Consider the following 27,747-nt stretch of genomic DNA (forward strand, 5'->3'; position numbering starts at 1 on the left):
GCAGGAGTGATGGTGGGATGAGGGTGGGGTGGGGCTCGTTGAGAGGGCGGGGCTCCTGAAGGGTGCAGTCTCAGCGGAGGGTCTGGATGGAAGGAGCTCTTTGTGTGTTCATGGTCTGGGGGAGGGGCGTAATATGGGTAGAAGGGGCAGAATGTAGGGGATGGAGTTTCAGAGAAGGGATGTGGTCTGTATAGATGGGGCAAGGTATGAGAGAGTAGGGTATTAGACGGCCTTGGTCTCCGTAAAAGGAACATGGTGTGAAGTTAGGGTCTTCAGAGTTATACTGGATTAGTGGTGCTGGAAGAGCACAGCAGTTCAGGCAGCATCCAACGAGCAGCGAAATCAACGTTTCGGGCAAAATATTCCTGATGAAGGGCTTTTGCCCGAAACGTTGATTTCGCTGCTCGTTGGATGCTGCCTGAACTGCTGTGCTCTTCCAGCACCACTAATCCAGTATTTGATTTTCAGCATCTGCAGTCATTGTTTTTACCCTCTTCAGAGTTATAGTCTGTGCAGAAGGGGCAGGGTGTGAGGGTTGGATTTCAGCAGAGGGGAGGTGGCGTAGCCTGGGTAAAAGAGTCAGGGTGTGAGGGCAAGGTTTCAGGAGGGTGGAATCTGAAGAAAAGGAAGGATCAACAACCATCTGCTTGAAAATATACATCACATCCCACACCTCAGCATGCTTCTCGTGTCCAAGGCCAACATCGATACAGAAGTATAACATCATCTGAGCTGTGCCAGTGGATCCTGTGCCCGACTCAGAAGAACGATGTTTGAAGACCACGACTGCAGGCCCAGACTAAACTTCTGGTCTACAAAGCTGTTGTCATTCTCACACTGCTATATGGAGTTGAAATGTGAATTATCTACAGTCGGCAACTTAAAGCACTGGAACAAGACCACCAGAGGTCCCAGTAAAAAATCCTGTGGATCACCTAGGAAGACAAGTGTACTTGGAGAAGGCCAACATTGCCAGCATAACCACCACCATAATTCAACAGCAACTCTGATGGACTGGCCATGTCATCTTAATGCCCAACTCATGCCCCACAAAACAGGTCTTGTGCTCCCAGCTGAAGGAAGGTCAGCATTCCCCTGGTGGGCCAAAAGAAATGCTTCAAAGATAACATCCAGATGAACCTCAAGAAATTCCACATCAACATCAACAACTGGGAGGACATGGCTACAAACAGGAATCACTGAAGAAACATCATCCATCTGTGAGCTATAAGCCATGAAAATGATTTCTGCTGTGCTGCTGAATAGAAGCGACTCTTGCACAAGGATAGACAGAACATGCCCACACTGCAATAGAATCTGTGGATTCCTGATTGGCTTCTTCAACCACCTGAAGAGCCACAATTAGATGTTCTTATGGAGGACAATCATACTCAACCCGAGTGATTGTCAATAAATTGTGTGTGTGTAGGGGGTACTTTATATAAGACGGTTAGCATTTTAACTGGTACAGTTATGGAGTAATTAGAGTCATAGAGATGTACACACGGAAACAGACCCTTCGGTCCAACTCGTCCATGCCAACCAGATATCCTAACCTAATCTAGTCCCATTTGCCAGCACTTGGCCCATATCCTCTAAATCCTTCCTATTCATATACCCATCCAGATACCTTTCAAATATTGTAATTGGACCAGCCTCCACCACTTCCTCTGGTATCTCATTCCATACACGCACCACCCACTGTGTGAAGAGGTTGCCCCTTAGGTCCCTTTTAAATTTTTTTCCCTCTTACCCTAAACCTATGCTCCTCTTGGTCTGGATTCCCCCACCCTAGGAAAAAGAGCTTGTCTATTTACCCTAACTGTGCCCCTCATGATTTTATAAACCTCTATAAGGTCACCCCTCAGTCTCCGATGCTCCAGGGAAAACATCCCCAGCCTACTTAGCCTCTCTCTAAAGCTCAAATCCTCCAACCCTGTCAACATCCTTGTAAATTTTTTCTGAACCCTTTAATATTTCTCAACATCTTTCTGATTGGAGGGAGACCAGAATTGCACATTGGAATATTCCAAAAGTGGCCTAACCAATGTCCTGTATTGCCGCAACATGACCTCCCAACTCCTATACTCAATGCCCTGACCAATAAAGGAATGCATACCAAACGCCTTTTGCACTATCCTATCTACCTGAACCTGTACTCCAAGGTCTCTCTTTGTTCAGTAACACTCCCTAGGACTTTACCATTAAGTGAGTAAGTCCTGCTAAGATTTGCCTTTCAAAAATGCAGCACATCGCATTCATCGAAATTAAACCCCACCTGCCACGCCTAAGCCCATTGACTCATCTGATCAAGATTGCGTTGTGCTCTGAGGTAACCTTCTTCACTGTCCACTACACCTCCAATTTTGGTGTATCCACAAACTTACAAACTATACCTCCTTTGTTCACATTCAAATCATTGATATAAATGACTAAAAGCAGTGGACCCAGCACCGAATTTTGTGGCACAACACTGGTCACAGGCATCCAGTCTGAAAGGCAACCCTCCAGCACCACCCTATCTTTTACCTTCGAGCCAGTTCTATATCCAAATGGCTAGTTCTTCCAGTATTCCATGTATCTAACCTTGCTAACCAATCTCTACCATAAGGAACTCTGTTGAATGCCTTACTGAAGTACATAAAGATCATGTCCATGCTCTGCCCTCATCAATCGTCTTTATTACCTCTTCAAAAAAACTCAATCAAGTTCGTGAGACCTGATTTCCCACACACAAAACCATGTTGACTATCCCTAATCAGTCCCTGCTGTTCCAAATACATGTAAATCCTGTTCCTCAGGAGTCCTCCCAATAACGTGTCCACCACTGATGTCAGGCTCACTAGTCTATAGTTCCCTGGCTTTTCCTTATCACCCGTGTTAAATAGTGGCACCACGTTAGCCAAACTCCAGTCTTGTGGCACCACACCTGTGACTATCGGTGATACAAATATCTCAGCAAGGTGCCCAGCAATCACTTCCCGAGTTTCCCACAGAGTTCTCGAGTACACCTGATCAGGTCCTGGGGATTTGTCCATTTCTATGCATTTTAAAACATCCAGCACCTCTGTAATATGGACATTTTTCAAGGTGTCACCATCTATTTCCCTACATTCCATATCTTCCATGTCCTTCTCCACAGTACTGATGCAAAATACTCGTTTAGTGTCTCCCCCATCTCTGTGGTTTCACACATTGGCTGCGTTACTGCTCTTTGAAAGGCCCCATTCTCTCCCTATTTACCCTTTGTCCTTGATGTATTGATAGAATCTATTTGGGTTCTCCATATCCCTATTTGCAAAAGCTATCTCATGTCCCCTTTTTGTTCTCCTGATTTCCCTCTGAAGTATACTCCTACTGCCTTTATACTCGAAGGATTCATTTGATCTCTCCTGTCATATCTGACATATGCTTCCTTCTTTTTCTTAACCAAAACCTCAATTCCTCTAGTCATCCAGCATTCCCTACACCTACCAGCCTTTCCTTTCACCCTAATGGGAATATACTGTCTCTGGACTCTCATTATCCCATTTTTGAAGGCTTCCCATTTTCCAGTTGTCCCTTGACCTGCAACATCTGTACCCAATCAGCTTTTGAAGTTCTTGCCTATTGCCATCAAAATTGGCCTCCCTCCAATTTAGAACTTCAACATTTAGATCCAGACTATCCTTTTCCATCACTATTTTAAAACTAATAGAATTATGGTCGCTGCCCCCATTGTGCTTCCCCACTGACACCTCAATCACCTGCCCTGTCTTGTTTCTCAACTGTAGGTCAAGTTTTGCAGCTTCTCTCATAAGTACATCCACGTACTGAATCAGAAAACTTTCTTGCACACACTTAACAAATTCTTCTCTATCTAAACACTTAACACAATGGCAGTCCCAGTCTATGTTTGAAAGTTAAAATCCCCTACCATAACCACCATATTTATTCCTACAGGTAACTGAGATCTCCTTACAAATTTGTTTCTCAATTTCCCCGCTGACTACTGGGGGGTCTATAATACAATCCCAGTAAGGTGATCATCCCTTTCTTATTCCTCAGTTCCACTCAAATAACTTCTCTGGATGTATTCCCAGGAATACCTTCCCTAAGTACAGCAACCCTTATCAAAAACATCACTCCCCTCTCTCTCATGCTCCCCTTTCTATCCTTCCTATAGCATTTGTAATCCTAGAACATTAAGCTGCCAGTCCTGTTCATCCCTGAGCCATATCTCTGTAATTTATATGATATCCCAGTCCATTTTCCTAACCACATCCTTGAGTTCATCTGCCTTCCCTGTTAGGCCTCTTGCATTGAAATAAATGCAGTTTAATTTATCTTGTTCTCTGCTTTGTTCCTGCCTGTCCTGACTGTTTGACTCACCCCTTTTCCCAACTGTACCAGTCTCAGACTGACCTTTTCTCTTCACTATTTTCCTGGGTTCCACACACACTCATTTAAATTTCTGAAACAGCTCTTGCTAACCTCCCTGCCAGTATATCAGTCCTCTTCCAATTTGGTTGCAATCTGTTCTCCTTTTACATGTCACTTCTACTTCAGAAGAGATTCCAATGACCAAAAAATGTGAACCCTTCTCCCCTGCACCAGCTCCTCAGCCACACATTTATATGCTCTATCTTCGAATTCCTACCCTCATTACTTCATAGAACCGGCTGTAATCCAGGTATCACTACCTTCAAGGATCACCTTTTTAAATTCCTGCCTAACTTTCTATATTCTCCCTTCAGAATCTCATCCTTTTCCTTTCCTTTGCCGTTAGTTCCAATGTGTACAATGACCTCTGCTGGTCCCTCTCCCCTTTGAGAACATTTTGCATCTTCTCCGAGACATTCTTGATCCTGGCACTAGGGAGACAACACACAATTCTATTTTCTTTTGTTGCTGGCCACGGATACATCTGTCTGTGCCTCTGACAAGTGAGTCCCCTATCACAATTGATCACTTGGAACCTGATGTACCCCTCATTACGTTAGAGCAGTTCTTGGTACCAGAAATTTGGCTGTTCTTGCTGCATTCCCCTGAGGGTCCACCCCCCCCCCCCCCAACATTTTCCAAAACAGCATACAATTGTGGTTCAGAATTTTAGAATAATATGGTTTTCTTGCTCAACTGGAACCAGGTGCAGTTAGTGCAGAGTTGTGTATTTGTTTAACTGTTCTACTTTTCTGTCCCCATTTTTGATTCCTTCCAAAGTAACACTGAGTATTATTCTGCAAGACTATGAACAATTATGGTAAAAGGAGACATTTTAATGGACAGTCCAAGGTCATACCTTCACTTAGCAACTCAGGGCACATGACCTGTTCATGCTAGAAAAGCATTTTGATTTAGTCTTAAGACCAGGGAGTGCACATATATTAACAAGGCTCAAAAAGTCAATATCATACTTTGCCTAAACAATAAAATGGGGTCAGGAGTATTTGATTCCAAAAATAATGAACAGCTGTAAATTTGTCCAATCAGTCGAAGACTTCCCCTGTAAAAATGATTCATTGACTTCCTATCCTTCCCCAAAATGTGCTGAGATCAGTTGGGGTGAAGGTAGAGGTGGGAGTTAGTAGTACCTCTCTGGTATGAAAAAAAAGGCCCTTCAGCTCATTATGTCTGTGCACTATTCTAATTCAATTTTCCAACATTTGACCCATACGCCTTGGCATCGCAAGTGCACATCTAAGTATTTTTAAAAGGTGATGTGGGACTTTGGAGTTGGATTGGGGTGGACAAGGTCAAAAATCAAATGACAGCAGGTGATACTCCAACAGGTTCACCCAAAACCGCAAGCCCCTGGATCCCAACTCTCCCCTCAGGCATGAGGAAGCTGTTGAGGGCATAGGTCAGGGTGAGAGGGGAAAGATATAAAAGAGACCTAAGGGGCAACTTTTTCACACAGAGGGTGGTACGTGTATGGAATAAGCTGCCAGAGGAAGTGATGGAGACTGGTACAATTGAAAGATTTAAGAGGCATTTGGATGGGTATATGAATAGGAAGGGTTTGGAGGGATATGGGCCAGGTGCTGGCAGGTGGGACTAGTTTGGGTTCGGTTATCTGATTGGTGTGGGTGGGTTGGACTGAAGGGTCTATTTCCATGCTGTACATCTCTATGACTCCATAACTCTGAGATAGTGACGATTGCAGATGCTGGAGATTCAGAATCAATAAAGTGTATCGCTGGAAAAGGCACAGCAGGTCAGGAAACATCTGAGAAGCAAGAGACTCTCTTGGTCTTCAGATGCTGCCTGACCTGCTGTGCCTTTTCCAGCGCCACACTCTATGGACCTCCTGCAATTCAAGATTAGAGTGTACTTGGAAAAGCACAGCAGGTCAGGCAGCATCTGAGGAGCAGGAAAATCGACTTTTGTCTGAAATGTTGATTCTCCTGTTCCTTGTGTGAGAAATAGAGAAGTATGTTGTTTTTGCAGAAAGCTAATAATGCTGAAAGCTCAATTATTAAGCTTCTAGGTAGATAAGTATATGTGTGTACCAGAAAGAGGAACAATAAGCCCAGACATAACGCTGAGGTCAGCTGCAAGGAGTGATAAGATTAGCAACCCTCTTGTGCAATTGGAAAAGAAGAATGACGCAAAACCACTAACTTAACATGTGATAGTGGTTTTGCAAGACGGTTACAGTGTATGAGGAGAAAGTGAGCACTGCAGATGCTGGAGATCAGAGCTGAAAATGTGTTGCTAGAAAAGCGCAGCAGATCAGGCAGCATCCAAGGAACAGGAGAATCGACGTTTCGGGCATAAGCCCTTATGTTCAAGAAAACAGAAGGGGAGTTTAATTTAGAAAAAAGAGAAGTCATGTCGGGGTAGTCAGGTCACAAATTAGGCAGAGAACTAGGGTGATTGGGTAATGTAGGAGTCGGGGAGGTGACCTCACGCAGCTCAAATACTTGTTTCAATGCTCATTGCTCATTTGCTTAATGCATTTGCAGCCCTTTCTTATAAGATCGTAAATAAATTTTCTTGTTTCCAGCTTTTGGTAGTCTCAGCTAATTTTGCTGAGTTTGTTTCCAACACTTGGATGCTGCCTGACCTGCTGTGCTTTTCCAGCACCACTCTAACCTTGACTCTAATCTCCAGCATCTACAGTCCTCACTTTCGTTTGGATTTCATGCAACTCCCCAGTTGAAGTTTACCAAATGTCTTATACAAAATTTGAGCGAAAGTTAAAAAGAACATTTTGAAGAAGCTCAGAGGATCTGGTAACTTATAGTGGAAGAAGAGAGAGAGAGAGAGAGAAGTTCATATTGCTAGTGCAATTTGATTCTGTTCCTGAAGCCTGGATGTTGGGAAAGGAGATTGAGTTTCGAGACGGTTGGTGCGGCACCTTCCAGCGGCGATCCGTAGCAGGGCGGTGGTGGGAGGCTTCCCGCACGGTCATGACAGGCCGGGCTGGGCCCCAGCGGCCTGGGCTGACCATGTCGCTCAGCCAGCAAGTGGCACTGGCCCTGTGTCTCTTTATCTGTGTCTTTCTGGTGATTCCGAGAATGCTGGGGACGCCTGGCAGCGGGAAAGAGGCCGCGGGCCGGGCTCCGTCAGCGGGTCATCGTCCCCCAGGTATTGGCAGGGGCGTGGGAGGTGAGGAGTGGGCACTGATCATGGAGGTGGGGTGGAGAGAGGGAGAATGGCACCGACCTCGTCGGGTGGGGGGGGACGTAAGAATGGGCACCGATCGTGGTGGGGAGCCATGATGTGGTGGTGCCGGTGTTGGACCGGGGTGGATAAAGTTAAAAATCTCATAACATCAGGTTATGGTGCGGGAGGTCAGGATGGGCATTGGCGTGTGTATGGAATTGGCACTGACTGTGGCATGGGGAACATAACACTAACAGAGTGTGGTGCAGACGCTCAGCAGCCACTGAACACCTGCCCATATTACAGGGAGCACTGACTAAGGTGTAGATGTAATGACTAGAAGTTTGAATGCAGGCACTGAATGAGGTTATCACTCCAAGAGGATTAAGGACATTTGGTTTCAGTCTGTGGCTGACCCGTTGTCGATCCTCTGCTCCTTGGATGCTGCCTGACCTGCTGTGCTTTTCCCGCACTACACTCTCGACTCTGAGCTCCAGCATCTGCAGTCCTCACTTTCTCCCCATAGGCATTGTGTGTCCAAAATCGAAAAGTGTGGCGCTGGAAAAGCACAGCAGGTCAGGCAGCTTGCAAAGAGGAGGAGAGTTGACGTTTTGTGCATAAGCCCTTTATTAGGAATGAGGTCATGAGTAACCAAGGCCAACATGGGAATACTTCAATGTTTTTCTTCAAATAGTGTCAGGGAATCCTCAATATGTGTAGATGAGGCTACAGGGTTTAATATTTGATTGGAAATTTGGCAACTCTGCCATTAAAATATTCATCAGTGTTGCATTGACATTCCTGATGAAGAGCTTATGTCTGAAACGTCGAGTCTCCTACTCCTCGGACGCTGCCTGACCTGCTGTACTTTTCCAGTGCCACACTGCGCTGGTAGTGACAGTCTGGATTTCCTGTCCATTCTGTGGATTGGAACCTGAATCTAAAAACTTCCAACTAAAAATGGCATGAACTGAACTGTGTCTGATGCAATAAATGTTTGTTTTAATAGTCTGACCTATGTATAATTCAATGATTGGTGAGGTTTTCTCCAACTTGCTCTCTTTTGAGACTATATTATACAGATTGAGTTTTCAAATAAGCAACTAACAATGTAATCTTACAACGCAGTGTTGAATATTCACTAACTTATGGACACCTTCACTTAATTTATCAATACCAGTCCAATCAATGTTGTTGCTTTCTTATGACATTTCCTCATTTTGTGGCCTATTATGCTTTAATCTTGTTTCACTGACTCGCCTCTTTTCAGTACCAAAAACCCTCTTAGTTCTGTTGGCTTTGTTTCCTCTAGCTAAAATTCAAACATCAGCACTTGATGTCTGAAAAATTAATTCAAATACATTTGCAAGGTATGTTGTAAGGTTAATTTTGAATGAGGCATTTTCATATTTGTTATGGTAATTTCCACAGCATTTGTCGTTCTGTGTTGATGTAGGTTACACTTGGAGATTTTAATTACTTTTGAGTTATGTATAATTGTTGTGTGATTGGAATTTTGAATCACAGGCATTGATATTTCTGGGTTTGGAAAATACATAAAACTTACAAGCCATGACCAGGAATTTGACTTCCACCAAGTTCATTCCTGATGAAGGGCTTTTGCCCAAAATGTCGATTCGCCTGCTTCTCTGATGCTGCCTGACCTGCTGTGCTTTTCCAGCACCACACTCTCGACTCTAATCTCCAGCAACTGCAGTCCTCACTTGCACCTTGTATTTAGTTTAGACTGGCTCTTTAAGTTCAGAAAGAGGGGATCTCCTTGGACCTGTACTGGAATCGTAAATTCTGTAGTTTCCATTTATTGGTTTCTTTTGATGCAGCACGTCATTTTCAAAATGTCTGTAGTTATGCCCAACTACGTGAGCACAATTTTGTTCCGCTTAATTAAACCTAATGGAATCCCAGTGATGCGATGTTGGCCTGTATTGGTTACAGTAATTACACTTTATTCAGCTCAAGTCACACTTACAGTATCTGGGTGATGGTTTTTCAAGAAATAATGTTGGTGCCTGAATAAAAGTTGGATTATATAGAATTGCACTCTCTGACTGTAGCCCCTGGCCTGAGCTCTGGTGTTTCCTGCATTCTGCCTGAAATCTTCTCACATCCTGTCAATTTGAATACCTTCTTATAATTCAAAACTACTGAATCTCATAAATCAGTCACTAGCTTAAACTCATCATCTTTTTGTCCAAATTAAACAAATTCATTGTACACAATGTTCTGTTAGCCTGGCTTTTGATCTTCTGCCTCCCTGACGTCATTTGCTTTTACTGTTGCAGCTGTTTACTTCTTGCATTATAGCCTTGTGGATTATGATACCTCTAAGGGGCATATCCAAGTACTTCTGATTTTAGTGAAGCATACACACCAGCATTCGCTGATGACCTATGTAATCTAAAGTTATCTGTGCAGCTTTGGTAATACCAAGTAGTGTGTCTTCAACTGAAATAAATAAGAAAATTGATAACGTTACTGTTGAAGGCTGCCTGCTTATCCTATGTTCCCTTGGAAATTTGGCTGCCTGTATGTTCTGGCCTTATTTTTCTTAACTCATGGAATGAGAGTGTAACCAGTTAGCTTCTAACTTGCATTTACATTCCATACAACAACATAGCAGGTGTCACTGGCAAGGTCAGCATTGCACTGATCCCGAGTTAATTTTGAACTGATTGATTAGCATTTCAGAGGGCAGTTCAGGGTCAAGCACATTGCTGTGGAGTCAAATACAGATTTCCTCTCCTTTAAAGCAAAGGTAGATTTGTTGAACAGTAAAGAAAATGGCGGCACAGTGGCACAGTGGTTAGCACTACTGCTTCACAGCGCCAGAGACCCGGGTTCAATTCCCGCCTCAAGCGACTGACTGTGTGGAGTTTGCACCTTCTCCCCGTGTCTGCGTGGGTTTCCTCCGGGTGCTCCAGTTTCCTCCCACAGTCCAAAGATGTGCAGGTCAGGTGAATTGGCCATGCTAAATTGCCGGTAGTGTTAGGTAAGGGGTAAATGTAGGGGTATGGGTAGGTTGCGCTTCAGCGGGTCGGTGTGGACTTGTTGGGCCGATGGGCCTGTTTCCACACTGTAAGTAATCTATTCTAATCAAAATAAGGGTTTTGGTGAGTGAGTAGATAGGTGGAGCTGAGTCTATAAGAAGATTCAGTTGTGATCTTGTTGAATGACAGAGCAGGCTTGAGGGACCACATTTCCTACTTGTACTTCATATGTGTGAATCAAATAGATCTTTTATGATAGCAGACAATATTTACATGCCAAGTTATATTGAATTCAAATTTCACCACCTGCTTTGATGGGATTTGAACCCATGTGTCCAGAGCATTAGCCTGGGTTTTGGATTACTAGTCCAGTGATGTAACCACTACACACCACCTTATAGCCACATGTTTGTATAGCTGGTCCAGTTCAGTTTCTGGTCAATAGTAACTCCCAGGATTTTGATTTAAGATGTGTATGTGTGTGTCTGTGCATGCATATGTGCCACTGCCTGACATGTGTGAGAAGAAAATGTGATTGCCATGTATTGGCCCAGGTCAGGACTTCTAATCTATCTGGTAGCTGATTTGTGACATGAATAAACCAGGCTCACTTTAGTTTTCTTGAAATTGCTTTGCGTCACCTTCTACATAGCAGATCGAATATAATGTGGGAAGATGTGAGGTTATGCACTTTGGCCAAAAGAATAGAGAAGCTGAATATTGTTTAAATGGAGAAAGACTGTTGTTGTGGTTCTGTTCGCCGAGCTGGGAATTTGTGTTGCAGACGTTTCATCCCCTGTCTAGGTGACATCCTCAGTGATTGGGACCCTCCTGTGAAGCGCTTCTGTGATCTTTCCTCCGGCATTTGTAGTGGTTTGAATCTGCCGCTTCCGGTTGTCAGTTCCAGCTGTCCATTGCAGTGGTCGGTTATATTGGGTCCAGGTCAATATGCTTATTTATTGAATCTGTGGATGAGTGCCATGCATCTAGGAATTCCCTGGCTGTTCTCTGTTTGGCTTGTCCTATAATAGTAGTCCCAGTCGAACTCATGTTGCTTGTCATCTGCGTGTGTGGCTACTAAGGATAGCTGGTCGTGTCGTTTCGTGGCTAGTTGGTGTTCATGGATGCGGATCGTTAGCTGTCTTCCTGTTTGTCCGATGTAAGACTTCAGAACCTACAGAACAGAGGGACTTGGGAGTCCTCCTTCATGAATCACCAAGGGTTAGCATCCAAGTTTTGCAGGTGAAAGGGAAGGCGAATAGCCTTCCATTGGCCTTTTATTCAAAAGGAAATGCATAAATAAGGGAAGTTTTGCTGAAACTATATAAAGCACTAGTCAGACTGAAAAGTATATCAACATTGGAGGCAATTCAGGGAAGGTTCACTTAACAGATACCAGGTGTGGTGGGATTGTCTTATGAGGAGAGATTGAGTAGCTTGGGCATGTTCTCATTGGTTTATTGAAGAATAAGAGATGGCCTTATTGAAATGTACAAGATTCATAAGGGACTTGATAGGATTGATGCGGAAAGATTGTGTCTGCTGGTTTTAAGAAACAATGTCAGACTAAGGGGGTCACATATTTAAGAGTTGAGAGAAAATTTCTTCTATCTGAGGTAGTGAATCTGTGGAATTCTTTTACCATAGAGAGCCACAGAAGTTGGGTCAGTAAGTATATTCAAGGCCAAGTTAATTTTTTAAATCATTAGGGGAATTGAGGGTTATGGGGAAAGGGTAGAAAGGTGGAGTTGAAGGTGGTCATGCCAGCCATGATCTCACTGAATGGCTAACTAGCCTGATTGGGCAACCTTTGCTCCTACATCTGGTATCCTTGTCAACCTTCATTACTTTATAACTATTATCTGCTCGAGCTAGTGGGTTCTTGTGATCACAAAAAGAACAAGGCAACAATGGTTTAAGACATTCTAGCATTTACACATTGTGATGAAACATTCTTTGTAAGCAATTAGCAGAGAGTGGACGATTCTCAGGTAATCCTTCATTTTATATGATTGCATTTGACTGTTTCATTGCATGATATAGCTTGATACCTGAAGTACGGTATCATATTGAATGACTTATTTGAATCTCTTCATTTGATGCATATTACAGTTCCTGGAAGAGGCCAGCCACTGGTTGTACAATCCCAATCCAATAATCCCAAAGGACAGCCTAATCTCAGGATGAAAAGTACAAATCAAAAGGAAATGAATAGTGACAAGACTCAGGGCCGAAACAAAGGATTTGTTTTCCAGTTAATGCCACTTTATGCAATAGGAATAAGTGTATATGCAGTTTACAAACTTGTGCAGGTAAGTGCATTACTGTAGTGTACTTTACAAATAGAATAGCAATATATGAATATTTGTGAATGCTGTTCACCTCTGACACTGGCAAAATATTGACAGTTTCCTCTTTCTAATATTTTCTAAGACCAGTATGACAATACTACAGATTAAAAGAGGAGGCTTTGCAATTTATAATATGTTGATCCGTTTGTGTAGGAATTTTCAGTTTGTGAATTTTTTTTTGATGTTAAACAATGTATTAATAATTTGATAATGCAGTATTTAAACTTTGCAACCAAATGTATAATTTATTGCATACCATAGACATAGGAGCAAAGTAGACTATTCAGCCAGACCTGACCTCTTGTCTTGCTTTTTTTTGTCATTTGTAAACTTGATTATAGTCCATTGACTTCACTCCTCCAGGACATTAATATATTATTATAAATAATTGTAACTTCAGCACTGATCTCTTTGATTGTCCACTAGTTATAGATTGCCATCCTGAAAATTCACCCCTTATCCAAACTGTGTCTTCAATTGGCTATCCAATCCTTTGTCCATGAATATACTGCCTCCAACACTATGAACTGTTATCTTGTTAAGTAGCCTGAGGTGCGGCACCCTATCCAATACCTTCTGGAAGTCCAAATATATTAAATCTATTGACTCTGATGGGTAATAAGAAAAATAAAGCAAAGAACTCTAATAAATTTGTCAAGCATTATTTTCTCTTCATGAAGCCATTCTGAGTCTGCTTGATCATATTTTGCTTTTGTGAATACTCTGCTATTAATCCTTCATAATAGACTAACATTTTCCAATAGCAGAAATTAACCTAACTGGCATTTAGTTACCAGTCTTTTGTCTCTTTCCCTTTTTAAATAAAGGTGTTACATTAGTGTTCCAATCCTTTTCAATAATGTAATGATTTCTCTAAGATTGCTAACAGTATATCTCTGTATACTTCTTCTGCTATTTTGGAACACTTTCCATCAAGTCCAGGTGACTTATTGGTCTTGAGCCCAATGATTTCTCAAGCACTCTTTCACTAGTGATTGCTGTTGTATTTATTTTCTCTCCTCCTATTGTCCTTTGATTAGTTATTTAAGAAAGCAGTTTGTGTCTTCTACTGTGAAGACTGACAGAACCTATTTATTTCAACTTCTCTGCCATTTCCTGGTTCCCCATTATAGTTTAGTCAGCCTCATTCTCTAAGCGGCCATTACAGTTTGGCTTCTCTCTTCCTTTTTGTATATTTAAAGAAGCTCTTTCTATATTGATATTTCTTGCATGTTTATCATCAGTTTATTTTCTCCCTTTTGTATTTTTGGTTGTCTAGTTTTTTGGTTTTTAAAACTTCTCCAGTCCTCTGGAGTACCACCAATCTCTGCCACATTTTGTTTTTTCTTTCAACTTGATGCTATCCTTAACTTCTCAGTTAACTATGCTTAGCATACCCCCTTCCTAGAGTACTTCTCTGTCACTATAATATATCTTTGTCTAAATCATTAACTATTTTCTTAAATATTTGCTCATGGATTCACAGCTGTTAGACCCCTTTTCCCAATTCTGGCTGTCCAACCTATGTTCACCCTTCAAATTGAATGCTAAGTTCTATCATGTTATGGTAAATATTTCCTGTTGTTTTCATGCAAGAAGTAAAATAGGAAATAATCATGATACCACCAATGTTACAGTCTTAGAATTTCTCAATACATTTCTATATTACCATAGTGACTACATTTCAGAAACTGTCATTGGCTGTGAAATGTTCTGAGACATTTGTGCTTGTGAAAGCTGCTATATAAAGATATATATATTTTTTAAATGTAGATTGGGTATAGTGAGCTTATTATCAAAGTATGTGTGTGGCACAAAAGCAATTGTGACTATTCTTGAAGAGTAAGTGACTTCAGGAGAATGCAGATCAATAAGTTGAGCATAAGCATAGTGGGATGATAGAAACAGAATGGTAACAACATAGAATGTTTAATGGGGATGGTTGTTTTTTAATTCATTTTAAGAAGAAGATATCATTTATGGATATCAAATTTTTAAAGAAAACCAGATAGATTTAGGTTCAGATATTAGAAAACGTTAGAGTGGAAATTCAGGTTGATAAAGTATGGGTTTGGTTTGATATGTTTGGGTTTCCAAACATATAAATAGAAAGCAGGAATCATCAGCAGTGCTTTGCCTGGAGGCCCACTGAAGATGTTACCTAGTAGGGTGATGAAACGTTCTGGAAATGAACCTTCCAGCTCAGTGGGCAAACCTGATTTCTGATAAAGTATATATTATCTTAGCCTTTAATTGTGAACCACACAGTGTGCAAAAACAAAGAAATAATGCTAATCCTGTGCACACATTAGTTAGTTACTGATAAAATACTGTGTCCAATATTGCACATTGTACATTTGTAAGGGTATCAGGTTCATGGAGATGGGAGAAGGTGACCTTAGAGCAGCGTTGGTGCATCCCAGTGTGACATCTAATTGTTCCATGTCCCCTGTCCTGTTCCTGATCAGGCACCAAAGTAATGCCAAATGCCACTCACCTGGGACTCTGTGCATTGTTTTTATCTCTGTTTATGACCAGGAATAGCCCATTCACCCATTCGAGCTTTGTCTGCCGTCATGACTGATCTGTACCTAAACTCCATATTCTCCCTTTACTCCATGTCTTCAGCAAAAGCGTATTAAACACAGTGCTAAACATCCCTGCCCTGATCAGATGGTGGGACACTTCCTTGAGGTTGTAGTGGCTTGAGGGGCTTGCTAGGACAATTGGACAAATAAATTGGTGTGAAACTGGAATCATGTGTGAACCATACTTGGTAAGGCTGGCAAGTTCCTTCCATTAAAGGCATCAGTAGGCTAGTTTTTTTTTTAAAAGACAATCTGACAGCTTGATAGTCACTTTTTTTTTAAACTGGTGCCAACCTTTTAGTTTTGGATTTTCAAAACAATTGTACACAGATTGGCAAAGTGATATGATCAAATTTGAACTCATGTTTGCTGCATTGTTATTTCAGGCCTTTGATAACTAGGCTACTTAAACCAACATTATGCCACCATACTCCAGCAAGTAAAGATGATTATTGTATCTAACTGAAATCCTGCTATCCTTTATTTCAGTGGAATTATTAATAATAATAAGCTAATGAATTCTGCTGAAATGGTGTGGGCAAGGTTTGGTCAAATTATCTCAAATATTGGACATTAAAATATCTTCCACAGTACAAGAAGAAAATAAGGACCTGCATTTGTACAATATCTTTCACCTTTCAAAGTCCTTTACAGCCAGTTAATTTCTTTCTAAAGTTAGCAGCAACTATACAGAGATGAATTAAAAGTAGAGTGGGCCGTTCAGCCCCTTAAGTCTGCTCTACTATAAGTTATGGTCATGGCTGATCAGATTGTGACCTGAACTCCACTTTCCTGTCCACCATTTATAACTTTTGAATGGCTTGTCAATTAAGAATCTATCAAATTCAATAACCCAACTTCCACTTCATCCTGGAAAACAGAATTCCATAGATTAATGATTCGCTGAAGGAACGAAAATTGCCCTATCTGTGTTAATTGGAAGACCCCTTACATTTAAATTGAACCCCTAGTTCTGGATTCTGCATTTTCTTGGCACCACCCTGTGAAATCCCCTCAGGATCTTGTATGCTTCAATAAAATTACCACTCATTCTCCTAAACTCCAACAAATACAGGCCCAAGCGTCCAGCCTTTTCTTGTAAGACATATAAGCTTCATCCCAGATTCCAGCAGAGGGAAATTTCTCTGAATCACATCTATTGCAATTATAGCCTTCCTTAAATAAGGAGATCAAAACTGTACACAGTACTCAAGATATGGTCTCACCAATTCCCAATATAACTGTCAACTTGTGTGAGGCAAGGTTTCACAAACTGCAATGAGATGAATAATAAAACAAAGAACTGTGGATGCTGGAGATAGGAAACACATATAAACAGAAATTCCCGGAGAAGCTCAGCAGCTCCTGCAGTATCATTGGAGAGAAAGCAGAATTAATGCTTTGAGTCTAGTGACCCTCATTCTGAACCCTCCTTCAGTGAGGTGAGTGATCAGTTTCAATGTTGTTACTTGAGGGCTAATTTTTCCTGGCTGCTCTTCAAATAATGCCATTCGAGCTCTTAACACTAAACTGAGTAAGGCTTTACTTTCATATCTCATCGAGAGAGAGTTATACTGAATCAGGTAGGTAAAAACCATGTCGTGAATCAAACTCGGTACCACAGCCACATTTGCTTCCTCAGTGCATGCCTCCGTGAAGGGCTTTTGCCCGAAACGTCGATTTCGCTGCTCGTTGGATGCTGCCTGAACTGCTGTGCTCTTCCAGCACCACTAATCCAGTTATACTGAATCATTAACCCAGATTGTGGAGTCTTATTCTGTATAGCCTGCTTCCATTAATGGAATCTAACATTTACTGCTTCCAAAATTTAAATATTTTGGCCTGACCTAGATGAAAGAAAGGCTTGTACTTTTGTATAGGTTTTATAGAGCTTACTGCGATACCTGTAATTGTTTGAAATATCTTTCCTGGCGTTCTAGACAAAATACAATGAAAATGAAAAAATAAGCAAAGAGAAAAATAAGGAGATTGACAAAAAGAGGAAAAATACAGGTAATACATTTAATAACACAGTAAATTGTGTGGAAAATGAAACCTTTCTGCAATGACTGCTAATGCAGTTTGTGATTATAGTTTGATTCTGCTGAAATGCATACCAGTGGTTTTGTAACAGTGTATGTTGGTGACTGTGTCCTTTCTTCCCTTAAACCTAATTTGTCTGTTTCTCATTCTCCTAACTCTCCTGTACTTACTGAATTGCATTGGTTCCTGGTCAAGGTATGTCTTGATTTTGAAATTCTCATCTTTGTTTTCATATCTCTCCATAGTTTTGACCTTGCTAATTCTGTGGTCCCCTTCAACCATCTAAGATATCTGCACTCCTCTAGTTCTGGGCTGTTGAGCAACACTGATTCTGGGATCTTGAGCAGCATTTCTAGTTGAGCCTTCAGTTCAGTTCTGCCTAATCTCTAAAGTCTGAAATACCTTCCCTGGATTTGAGCTATAGCGAGAGGCTGAATAGGCCGAGGCTGTTTTCCCTGGACTGTCAAAGGCTGAGGTGTGACCTTATAGAGGTTTATAAAATCATGAGGGGCATTATAAGGTAAATAGACAAGGTCTTTTCCCTGGGTTGGGGGAATCTAGAACTAGAGAGCATAGGTTTAGTGTGAGAGGGGAAAAATTTAAAAGGGACTCTGGCAACTTGTTCACACAGAGGCATGTATGGAATAAGCTGCCAGAAAAAGTGGTGGAGGCTGGTATAATTAAGCATTTAAAAGGCATCTTGATGGGTGTATGAATAGGAAGGGTTTGGAGGGATATGGGTCAAGTGCTGGCAAATGAGACTAAATTAGGTTAGGATATCTGTTGGCATGGACGAGTTACACCAAAGGTCTGTTTCTAAGCTGTATAACACTAAGACTCAACACCTCTGTCTCTATCTTGCTTGTTTCCTTTAAAAAACACTCCTTATAACATACTTCTGCTCAAAAGTTTGATAATCCTACCTACTTTGTCTTTATGTATCTGGGTGTTATATTTTTTGTTCCTCTTGTGAAACCATGTGAGATGTGAAATTTATTAGGTTAAATTTGCTGTATTGTTCTTGGTGCTATTGCACATATAATATCATACAATTATAATGAAGTCAGATAATGTGTTTGGATTCTTCAGTGCTTGTCTTAATTTGTAATAATTATTTATTAGCTACCCTACAGCAGAAAGGATATGGAGTAAGTTAATGATTGTGCCATATAAAGGTACACAGGAACACCAGTGCCGCCTGAGTTACCCTCTGGGTCACATTCAGACATATATTGATGTTTCTTTGTAGTTTGGTCACAATACTAGAGCTCTCGATCTAACTGCGTAGATTGCAGGACTTCAGGGAAGTGACCTATAACTATCTTGTGGAGGGCATCTAGGGATGTGCTGTTACCAGTACCTGCAACCTGAGAATGGAAATCTCTCCATTCTGTACTGAAATGTCACCCTACATAGTTCATTCAAGTCTGAATTGGGGCTTTTTAAAATGTGTTCATTTTGTGGAGAAGGTAGGATTGAGCTGCCTTCTTGAGCCGCTGTGGGTTGACCCACAATGCCATTAGGAAGGGAATTCCAGGAGTTTGACAGTAAAGGTATGGCAATATATTTCCAAGTTAGGATGGTGAGTGGATTGGAGGGTAACTTGAAGGTGGTGATGTTTCACATATCTGCTGCCCTTGTCCTTCTAGATGGAAGAGGTCATGGGTTTGGAAGGTACTGTCTGAGGATCTTTGATTAATTTTTGCAGTGCATCTTGTAGAAAGTACACACTGCTGCTACTGAACGTTGGTAGTGGAGGGAGTAGCTGCTTGCAGATGTAATGCCAATCAAGTGGACTGCTTTTTCCTGGATGGTGTCAAACTTCTTAAGTGTTGTTGGGGCTGTAGTTATCGAGGCAAGTGGAGAGTACTCCCTCACACTTCTGATTTGTGCCTTATAGCTGATGGACAAGAATTGGGGAGTCAGGAGGTGAGTTAATCCTAACCTCATACCTGCTCTTGTAGCCACTGTGTTTATGATGTGAGTCCAGTTGAGTTTCTGGTCAATGAGAACCCTCAGCATGTTAATAGTGGAGGATTCAGTGATAGTAACTTACATTGAATGTCAAGGGACGGTGGTTAGATTGTCTCTTATTGGTGATGGTCATAACCTGGCATTTGTGTGGCGCGAAAGTTACTTGCCACTTGTCAGCCCAAGCCTGGATATTGTCCAGAACTTGTTGCATTTGAACTTAGACTACTTCAGTATCTATGGAGTCGAGAATGGTACTGAACATTGTGCAATCATCAGTGAACATCCCCACTTCTGACTTTGTGCTTGGCCCTGTGGCTTGAATCAAGGCCAGAAAGCTACCAACTGAGCCAAGGTAATGTTAAGATTTAGACTGTAAACTGGTTTAGGCAATGTTTTAGTAACACAAGAAACTTTTTGATCTAGAAAATCAGCTTTCTGAACTGGAGATACGTTTGGCACAGACAGAGAGAATGCTGGACTCATTAGTAAAAGAACTAGATCCACTCACCAGCTGGTAAGTGATTTGTTGCCCTTCTGCTAGTTTTTTAAAATATATTTTGTTTTTTCACACTAGATGTTGGTTTGATTTTCTTAAACATCCTTATTTGACAACCAGTATGTTAACCCACTTCAGCCTCTTGGAGTCTTTCATTTGACTGTTCCATCTTCCATTGTTGTTTTTTTGTGGCTTAGCCCCTTGGCATCTGCTTTCGTGGGTGCTCTCAGTTTCTATTCCTCCTAGTTACCTGTTGCATTTTGTTCTCACCAATCTCCATTGCCTTCCACATCTCTCAACATGTTTTCTTTGTCAGTATCCATTTGTATGTTTGCTGTACCCTACCAAAATTGCAGCTCTACACATTTGCTCGTCTGCTGTGCTGTCGTAAATTTGGACCATTGTTCCTTTCCCTACCTTCTCCCACCACTTAGAGCCCCCCAACCCAAAATGCGTTGTTGGCAAACAACTCCCATGGATGTCTCCTGGAGTTCCCTTACTTCATTTGTTTCTGCTTTGTAGAGTCTCTTTCTTGACCTTGCCTTTGATTTTCAATTTGTTTTTGTTTCTATTTTCTCCACCTACCACCTTCCAATAAACTGCTGCCATGTTAAGAAGGCTGTACAGTTGGTGTCATAGGGCTTTTGTGGTGCAGTGGTAGTGTCGCTACTTCTGTACCAGAAGGTCTGGGTTTGAGTGCCACCTGTTGCAGAGTTGTTATAATGTTTCTCAACAGGTTTAATTTAAAAATATCTACAGTTGCTGTCATCACAACTAGAAACAACTGGCCAAAGTCAATGATTCATATGGAATCATTTCCATCATGTGCGCAATCCAATTAAATAGCTACCTAATTAATTTACACTTAACTGATCCACATTATGTTCTTCAAATTCCACTTTCTGACTTTATTTTTGTAAATCAAAATAAATAACAAGTTGCGTGTTGACTAAAGACTGCTCTGGCTATTGAATAAGTTACATTTTATGCTCTGTGCATTGTACCTCTAGTTATTGGGAACATAGCACAGTACAGAATCGGAAAAGACTCTGCAGCCCTCCTGGCAGGTCCCACAGATAGTTATTAGGTAGGAAATTCTTAGTACTAAAACTGTTGTAAACTATCCACTTCGGGTTAGTATTAATCTGTAATTCTATAATCTATAATTCCATGTATGGATATCCTTTTTGTAAGCTGTTGTTGCCATCTTCTATCAGCCAGTTTTTGTGAGCAGAGAGGATCACAATTTTATCCTGTTTTAAAATCTGCTTGTATAATAAGAATTCTGAAGATGTCATATCATTTCTAACTTGGCCTCAATACCAGATCACTGAGATAGTTTATCTCCTGAATGGATTGATGTTTGTTAGCTTGAATTGAATATCTATCGGAACTTAATACGAGGAGCTCCGATAAAAGGAAGAGTTGGGCAGCTGAGAGCAGGTGTAAATTATGGGTCTTTAGTGTGAATGGAGATTATCATAAATAACTTAACAACTTTCATACCTCCAACTGAATCTGTTCAACTGAAATTGAATCTGTGTGTGAACCTATATGAACATATTCAATGTGTGCACCAGGCATATGAAAAGCACCTGGACTAGTACAGTGAACAAATATTACTATTTTCAATATTGTAACAAATTAAAATCATACTGATCCAGTGTTTGCTTAATGCAAAAGTGATGCAGGCATAAATCCTGTGAGCATTATAAAATTTATCCTCTCCTGTATGTTACAAAAAAGTCAGTTGTGGGTGAGTAACAGAAATTTGGGGCAGGTGAGGAGAAAGCACATGATAGTATACGGAAAAGACAAGTTGGAATGAGTAGTGGGGATGAGGAGGGTGCAAGAGATCTAAGAGTTGAGATGAAACAGTGGTGGGAGACAATAAAGTTGGGCTGTCGAGTGGATTTGACAGGCAATATGTTGGCAGCTTAGTTGCAGTTAAGGCAGGTATTGAAGACCAGGACTGTCTTTTCATTGTTGCTCCATGTCCTTTACATGAAAATATAAAGGAAAGTTCAAATTGACATTTCATTGTTGCCATTGTTGTGAATTAACTTAAAACCAAAGTAACAAAACTTTACCCTTTCTGTTTGGGACTAAGCTTACTGCAGGTAGAGATAGGAGCCAGTTGCTGTTTATTTGCAATGCCAGTGCAGGGCTATTGTAACAAGCAGGTCATGCAGCATCTGAGCAGCAGGAGAATCGACGTTTCGGGCAGGTGCCCTTCATCAGTAAACGTTGGTTCTCCTGCTCCCTGGATGCTGCTTGACCTGTCCTGCTTTTCCAGCACCACACACTCTCGACTCTGATCTCCAGCAAGTGCAGTTCTCACTTTCTTCTATTATAATGAGCAGCTAATCTTAAATTATCATAAATTATTCAATTTTATGAATTATACTTAATATATTTATCTTGCAATAAGTTTTTGTTTAGAATTAACTGCTATGACTTATTGCAGAAGATGCATATAGTTACAAATTTTGTTTGACCCACAATGAAGGATTGGAAACAATTCTTATAGTCTGGATTTAAATATTAATTTGTATTCGTGAACTATTAAACTGTTGCTTTCAAAAAGATTGCAGTACAGTCAGTTCTGCTATAACACGGTAGTTCCATTCTTGTGCAATCCTGTGTTTTAAGAAAATTGTACAATAGCAGCATGATTTAAACTAATGGGGTCAAAATCGCATTATAACCAATACACGCTTTAAAACTTCGCGCTTTAGAAACAGTGTCCCCAATTCGTCAATCGCGTTATGGCAAATTCGTGTTAACAAAATGTGTGTTATAGCAGAACGAACTGTACTTTAAACACTAATTCTTGGCAATCCTTATTTTTGCAATTGGGTGCAACTTGAGCAATTGCAACTTGTACAGTGTAGTGCTTAATTTGCAAAAAAGGCGAAACAATGCTGAAGTGCTGTGCTGTATAATACCTCGGACCCTGCTTAACTTCAGACTTTATTGCTTTACATTCAATTTAGTGTTGATGCCGTAGCCTCTGAGCAGAAGAATGAAATTATGACACAGCTTCAGCAATTAAGGCAGCTGATGAAAGAGAGACAGGCACCCAGTATTGATGGTAAGGTGTTTGGTGATTCCATGTAAAGCATTGAGGTTTTGTCCATTGTGTGCAGGAGAGTTTTCTGACACAGTGTGTAGACAGGCCAACAAGGGGCGAGGCCACATTAGATTTGGTACTGGGTAGCGAACCCGACCAGGTGTTTGATTTGGAGGTAGGTGAGCACTTTGGTGATAGCAACCACAATTCACTTTACTTTAGTGATGGAAAGGGATAGCCATACACCGGAGGGCAAGAGATGCAGCTGGGGGAAAGGCAATTACGATGCGATTAGACAAGATTTAGGATGCAAAGGATGGGGAAGGAAACTGCAGGGGATGGGCACAATAGAAATTTGGAGCTTATTCAAGGATCAGCTATTGTGTGTCCTTGATAAGTATGTACCTGTCAGACAGGGAGGAAGTTGTCGAGCGCAGGAGTCGTGGTTTACTAAGGAAATTGAATCTCTTGTCAAGAGGAAGAAGATGGCTTAGGTTAGGATGAGATGTGAAGGCTCAGTGATGGTGATGGAGAGTTATAAGGTAGCCAGGAAAGATCAAAAGAAAGAGCTAAGACAAGCGAGGAGGGCACATGAGAATTTGTTGGCGGGTAGGATCGGGGAAAACGCTAAAACCTTCTATAGGTTTATAAGGGATAAAAGAATGACTCGAGTAAGATTAGGGCCAATCAAGGACAGTAGTTGGAAGTTGTGCTTGGAGTCATAGGAGATAGGGGAAGCACTAAATATTTTTCATCAGTATTCACACTGGAAAAAGACAATGTTGTCGAGGAGAATGCTGAGAAAGAGGCTACTAGACTAGATGAGATTGAGGTTCACAAGGAGGAGGTGTTAGAAATTCTGGAAAGTATGAAAATAGATAAATCTCCTGGGCTGTATGGGATTTATCCTAGGATTCTCTGAGAAGCAAGGGGGAGATTGCTGAGCCTTTGGCTTTGATCTTTATGTCTACAGGAATAGTATCAGAAAACTGGAGGATAGCAAATGTCCCCTTGTTCAAAAAGGGGAGTAGAGGCAACCCTGGTAATTACAGACCAGTGAGCCTTACTTGAGTTGTGAGTAAAGTGTTGGGAAAGGTTGTAAGAGATAGGATTTATAATCATCTCGATAGAAACAATTTGATTAGGGATAGTCAACATGGTTTTATGAAGGATGGGTTGTGCCTCAAACCTTACTGAGATCTTTGAGAAGGTGACCAAACAGGTGGATGAGGGTAAAGCCATTGATATGGTGGAAATGGATTTCAGTAAGGCGTTTGATAAGGTTCCTCACTGTAGGCTATTGCACAAAATACGTAGGCGTGGGATTAAGGGCGATTTAGCGGTTTGGATCAGAAATTGGTTGACTGAAAGAAGGCAAAGGATGGTGGTTGATGAAAAACATTCATCCTTGAGTTCAGTTACTAGTGGTGTACCGCAAGGATCTGTTTTGGGTCCACTGCTGTTTGTCATTTTTATAAAAGACCTGGATGAGGGTGCAGACAACACTAAGGGCGATTAGCAAATTTGCAGACAACACTAAGGGCGGTATAGTTGTGGATAGTGCAGAAGGATATTGTAAGTTATAGAGGGACATGGATAAGCTGCAGAGCTGTATTGAGAGGTGGCAAATGGAGTTTAATGCAGAAAAGTGTGAAGTGATTCACTTTGGAAAGAGTAACAGGAGTGCAGAGTATTGGGTGAATGGTAAAATGTTTGGTAGTGCCGATGAGCAGAGAGATCTTGGTGTCCATCCTCAAAGTTGCCACTCAGGTTGATAGGGTTACTAAGAAGGCATACGGTGTGTTAGCATTTATTGGTAGAGGGATCAAGTTTCAGAACCATGAGGTCGTGCTGCAGCTTACAAAACTTTGGTGCGGCTGCACTTGGAGTATTGTGTACAGTTCTGGTCACTGCATTATAGGAAGGATGTGGAAGCTTTGGAAAAGGTTCAGAGGAGATTTACTAGGATGTTGCCTGGTATGGAGGGAAGGTCTTATGAGGAATGGTTGAGGGACTTGAGGCTCTGTTCGTTAGAGAGAAAAAGGTTGAGAGATGAGTTGAGACATATAATCAGAGTTAGGTCGAGTGGACAGTGAGAGCCTTTTTCCTAGGATGGTGATGGCTAGCACGAGGGGGCATTGCTTCAATTTGAGGGATGATAGATATAGGACAGATGTCAGAGATAGTGCATTCCACGGCCCTACTACTCTCTGAGTAAAGAACTGTCTGCAACTGTTGTAGACTCGCCAACTTTCCGGGCATTGGATAAGCATATGGATGAGAATGGAATAGTGTAGGTTAGATGGGCTTCAGATTGGTTTCACAGGACGGCACAACATCGAGGGCCAAAGGACTTTTCCTGCGCTGTAATGTTCTAAATTAATTAAAATGAACTAAAGTACATCACTACCTTAGTTGTGGTAGTGAGCTTCACTTTAATGCCTTGATCATGTTTTAGTTTGTTGGTTTTGCTTTTATATTTCTTCTTGAAACCCACCTCTTTGATCAAGTTGATGATCACCTGTCCTATCTCATTGTTGCCAAGTTAAAAATTCCTGAAGGACGGCTCATGCCAGAAACGTCGATTCTCCTGCTCCTTGGATGCTGCCTGACCTGCTGCACCTTTCCAGCAACACATTTTCAGCTCTGATCTCCAGCATCTGCAGTCCTCACTTTCTCCTCGTTTAAAATTTCATCTGATATTGCACTTGAAGCACCTTAGAATGTTTCACTATGTCAAAGGCATTACATAAATTCAAGTTGTCCCCCAGAGCATGATATTAATCTTTATATTTCTAAATGTGCTTGTACACAGAAGCTTAAAATATTATTTTGAGACAGTACTTGAGGAATTGAAGAGAACTTGGAAAAGAATTTTACATGAAAATGTTTTGACTTATGGAACATTAGTACTTTATTCCCAGTGATAGTTTAATATAATTTCAACAAGTATTTCTGTTTAGAATCATAATCTGTTTTCTCCCCAATTTAGAAAATGTAACACCTATCATTGAGGATGAAGACCGTGTCGAGGACATTGAGATAAAGGCACAAATGTCTGAAGATCTGATCTCTGCAGAGAGTGAAGAAGACATGCTAGATGATGTTGACCCAGTAATTGGCAAAGTACCATTTTGTGATGAGGTTGAGTTGAGCAGCATTTCCACAGCAGACGCTGAGAGCGATTTTGAAGTTGATGCAGATTTGCCAGAAACTCATGAACCCGTAAAGTTAAGAAGGCGCAATAAAATGAATGAGTTTGGGAAATAAATCGCTAATCATCCCTGTATATTCATACTTTATCCATTACTTGATTCACTTTGTTTATTGTGTGGTTTTATAGAAATATTATTTCCGTGATACTTGTTACTATTTAAAACAGATTAAAATTGACATTGACCTAATATATTCAAAAGCATTGACACATCAGGAAATTGGTTTTAGTTAGTTAGGATTTACTTGTTCCATATAGTTATAATGACCTTGATTGTTTTATATTAAAATCATTGTGAAATTAACATGGAGCATTGCATTATTTGGAATCTTGATCTATCTAAACTCTTATTAGTAAACTGAACACTTGTTTAATTTGTGGGCGGCACGGTGGCACAGTGGTTAGCACTGCTGCCTCACAGCGCCTGAGACCCGGGTTCAATTCCCGCCTCAGGCGACTGAGTGTGTGGAGTTTGCACGTTCTCCCCGTGTCTGCGTGGGTTTCCTCCGGGTGCTCCGGTTTCCTCCCACACTCCAAAGATGTGCAGGCCAGGTGAATTGGCCACGCTAAATTGCCCGTAGTGTTAGGTAAGGGGTAGATGTAGATGTAGGGGTAAGGGTGGGTTACGCTTCGGCGGGGCGGTGTGGACTTGTTGGGCCGAAGGGCCTGTTTCCACACTGTAAGTAATCTAATCTAATCTAATCTAATCTAATCTTGTGTGCATAGAAAGGAAAATTATATCAAATACTGAACTCAACTCTGAAATGTTGTTATGCTTTTGTAAGTAAGAGTGTTGTTGTATTTAAGGATTTGTGTTTTTACTGAATAAATTACACCCAAATTTAATAAGTCTTAGGGAGGAAAAAAGTGCAAGAAAAAGACTACACAATGTGTTCTTAGTGCTGATCTTTTAACCTGGTGAACTCAATCTCAGCCTGCTGCCTTCCAGACAGAGCTCTGACTTCACTTGCACTTGCTATCTAGCCTCACAGTCTACATCAAAAACTGCTGAAAGTATACCTGCAAAAAGAATGAATAGATTAATTATTTGAATTTGATTCTTCTTCAGAACAGGAGTCAAAATTTTAATTGTTAGGAGTTAACAGACCAGAATCTGCTCCTCAATTCAACAAGATCTCTTATTGAATCACTCACTTACTAATCATTCACATCAACTTCACCTTCCTGAAATATCACCATATTTATTCCCCAACAATGCAACACAGCTGTTGACCTATGTCTTGAATATACATCCCATTATCTAAAGAAAGATGTACTAGCATTGAAAATAGTCCAGAGAGCTGACATGGTTGACCCCAGGTATGAAGATCTTTTGAGGACAGGTGGAGTAGGTTGGGCTTATACATATTAGAATTTAGGAGAATGAGGGCAGGCCTATTGAAATATAAG

At 41.1% G+C, this 27,747-nt stretch overlaps 1 protein-coding gene across 2 annotated transcripts; it reads left to right on the forward strand.

Moving 5' to 3' along the window:
• The first annotated feature begins 6,696 nt into the window (after window positions 1-6,696).
• Window positions 6,697-26,641, forward strand: LOC140457948 (uncharacterized). 2 transcript variants are annotated; one of them, XM_072551799.1, is made up of 6 exons: window positions 6,697-7,593; window positions 12,711-12,910; window positions 17,478-17,550; window positions 19,978-20,068; window positions 23,047-23,144; window positions 26,116-26,641. In XM_072551799.1, exons 1-6 carry the CDS (start codon window positions 7,299-7,301, stop codon window positions 26,391-26,393), a joined length of 1,035 nt encoding a protein of 344 aa, XP_072407900.1. In that variant the 5' UTR covers window positions 6,697-7,298; the 3' UTR covers window positions 26,394-26,641. The 2 variants fall into 2 exon arrangements, with proteins under 2 accessions (XP_072407900.1, XP_072407901.1); XM_072551800.1 differs by having other exon boundaries at window positions 6,702-7,572.
• Window positions 26,642-27,747: the final 1,106 nt, after the last annotated feature.

Source organism: Chiloscyllium punctatum, chromosome 32 (assembly GCF_047496795.1).
Source record: "Chiloscyllium punctatum isolate Juve2018m chromosome 32, sChiPun1.3, whole genome shotgun sequence".
NCBI lineage: Eukaryota > Metazoa > Chordata > Chondrichthyes > Orectolobiformes > Hemiscylliidae > Chiloscyllium > Chiloscyllium punctatum.

Bases quoted from the DNA above. Each gene is read 5' to 3' on its own strand.
- LOC140457948 (XM_072551799.1), top strand. From the start codon at position 7,299: ATGTTGGGAAAGGAGATTGAGTTTCGAGACGGTTGGTGCGGCACCTTC. The intron at 12,911-17,477 runs GTAAGTGCATTA...CTGGCGTTCTAG, and splicing joins CAGTTTACAAACTTGTGCAG to ACAAAATACAATGAAAATGA. The intron at 20,069-23,046 runs GTAAGTGATTTG...CATTCAATTTAG, and splicing joins CTAGATCCACTCACCAGCTG to TGTTGATGCCGTAGCCTCTG.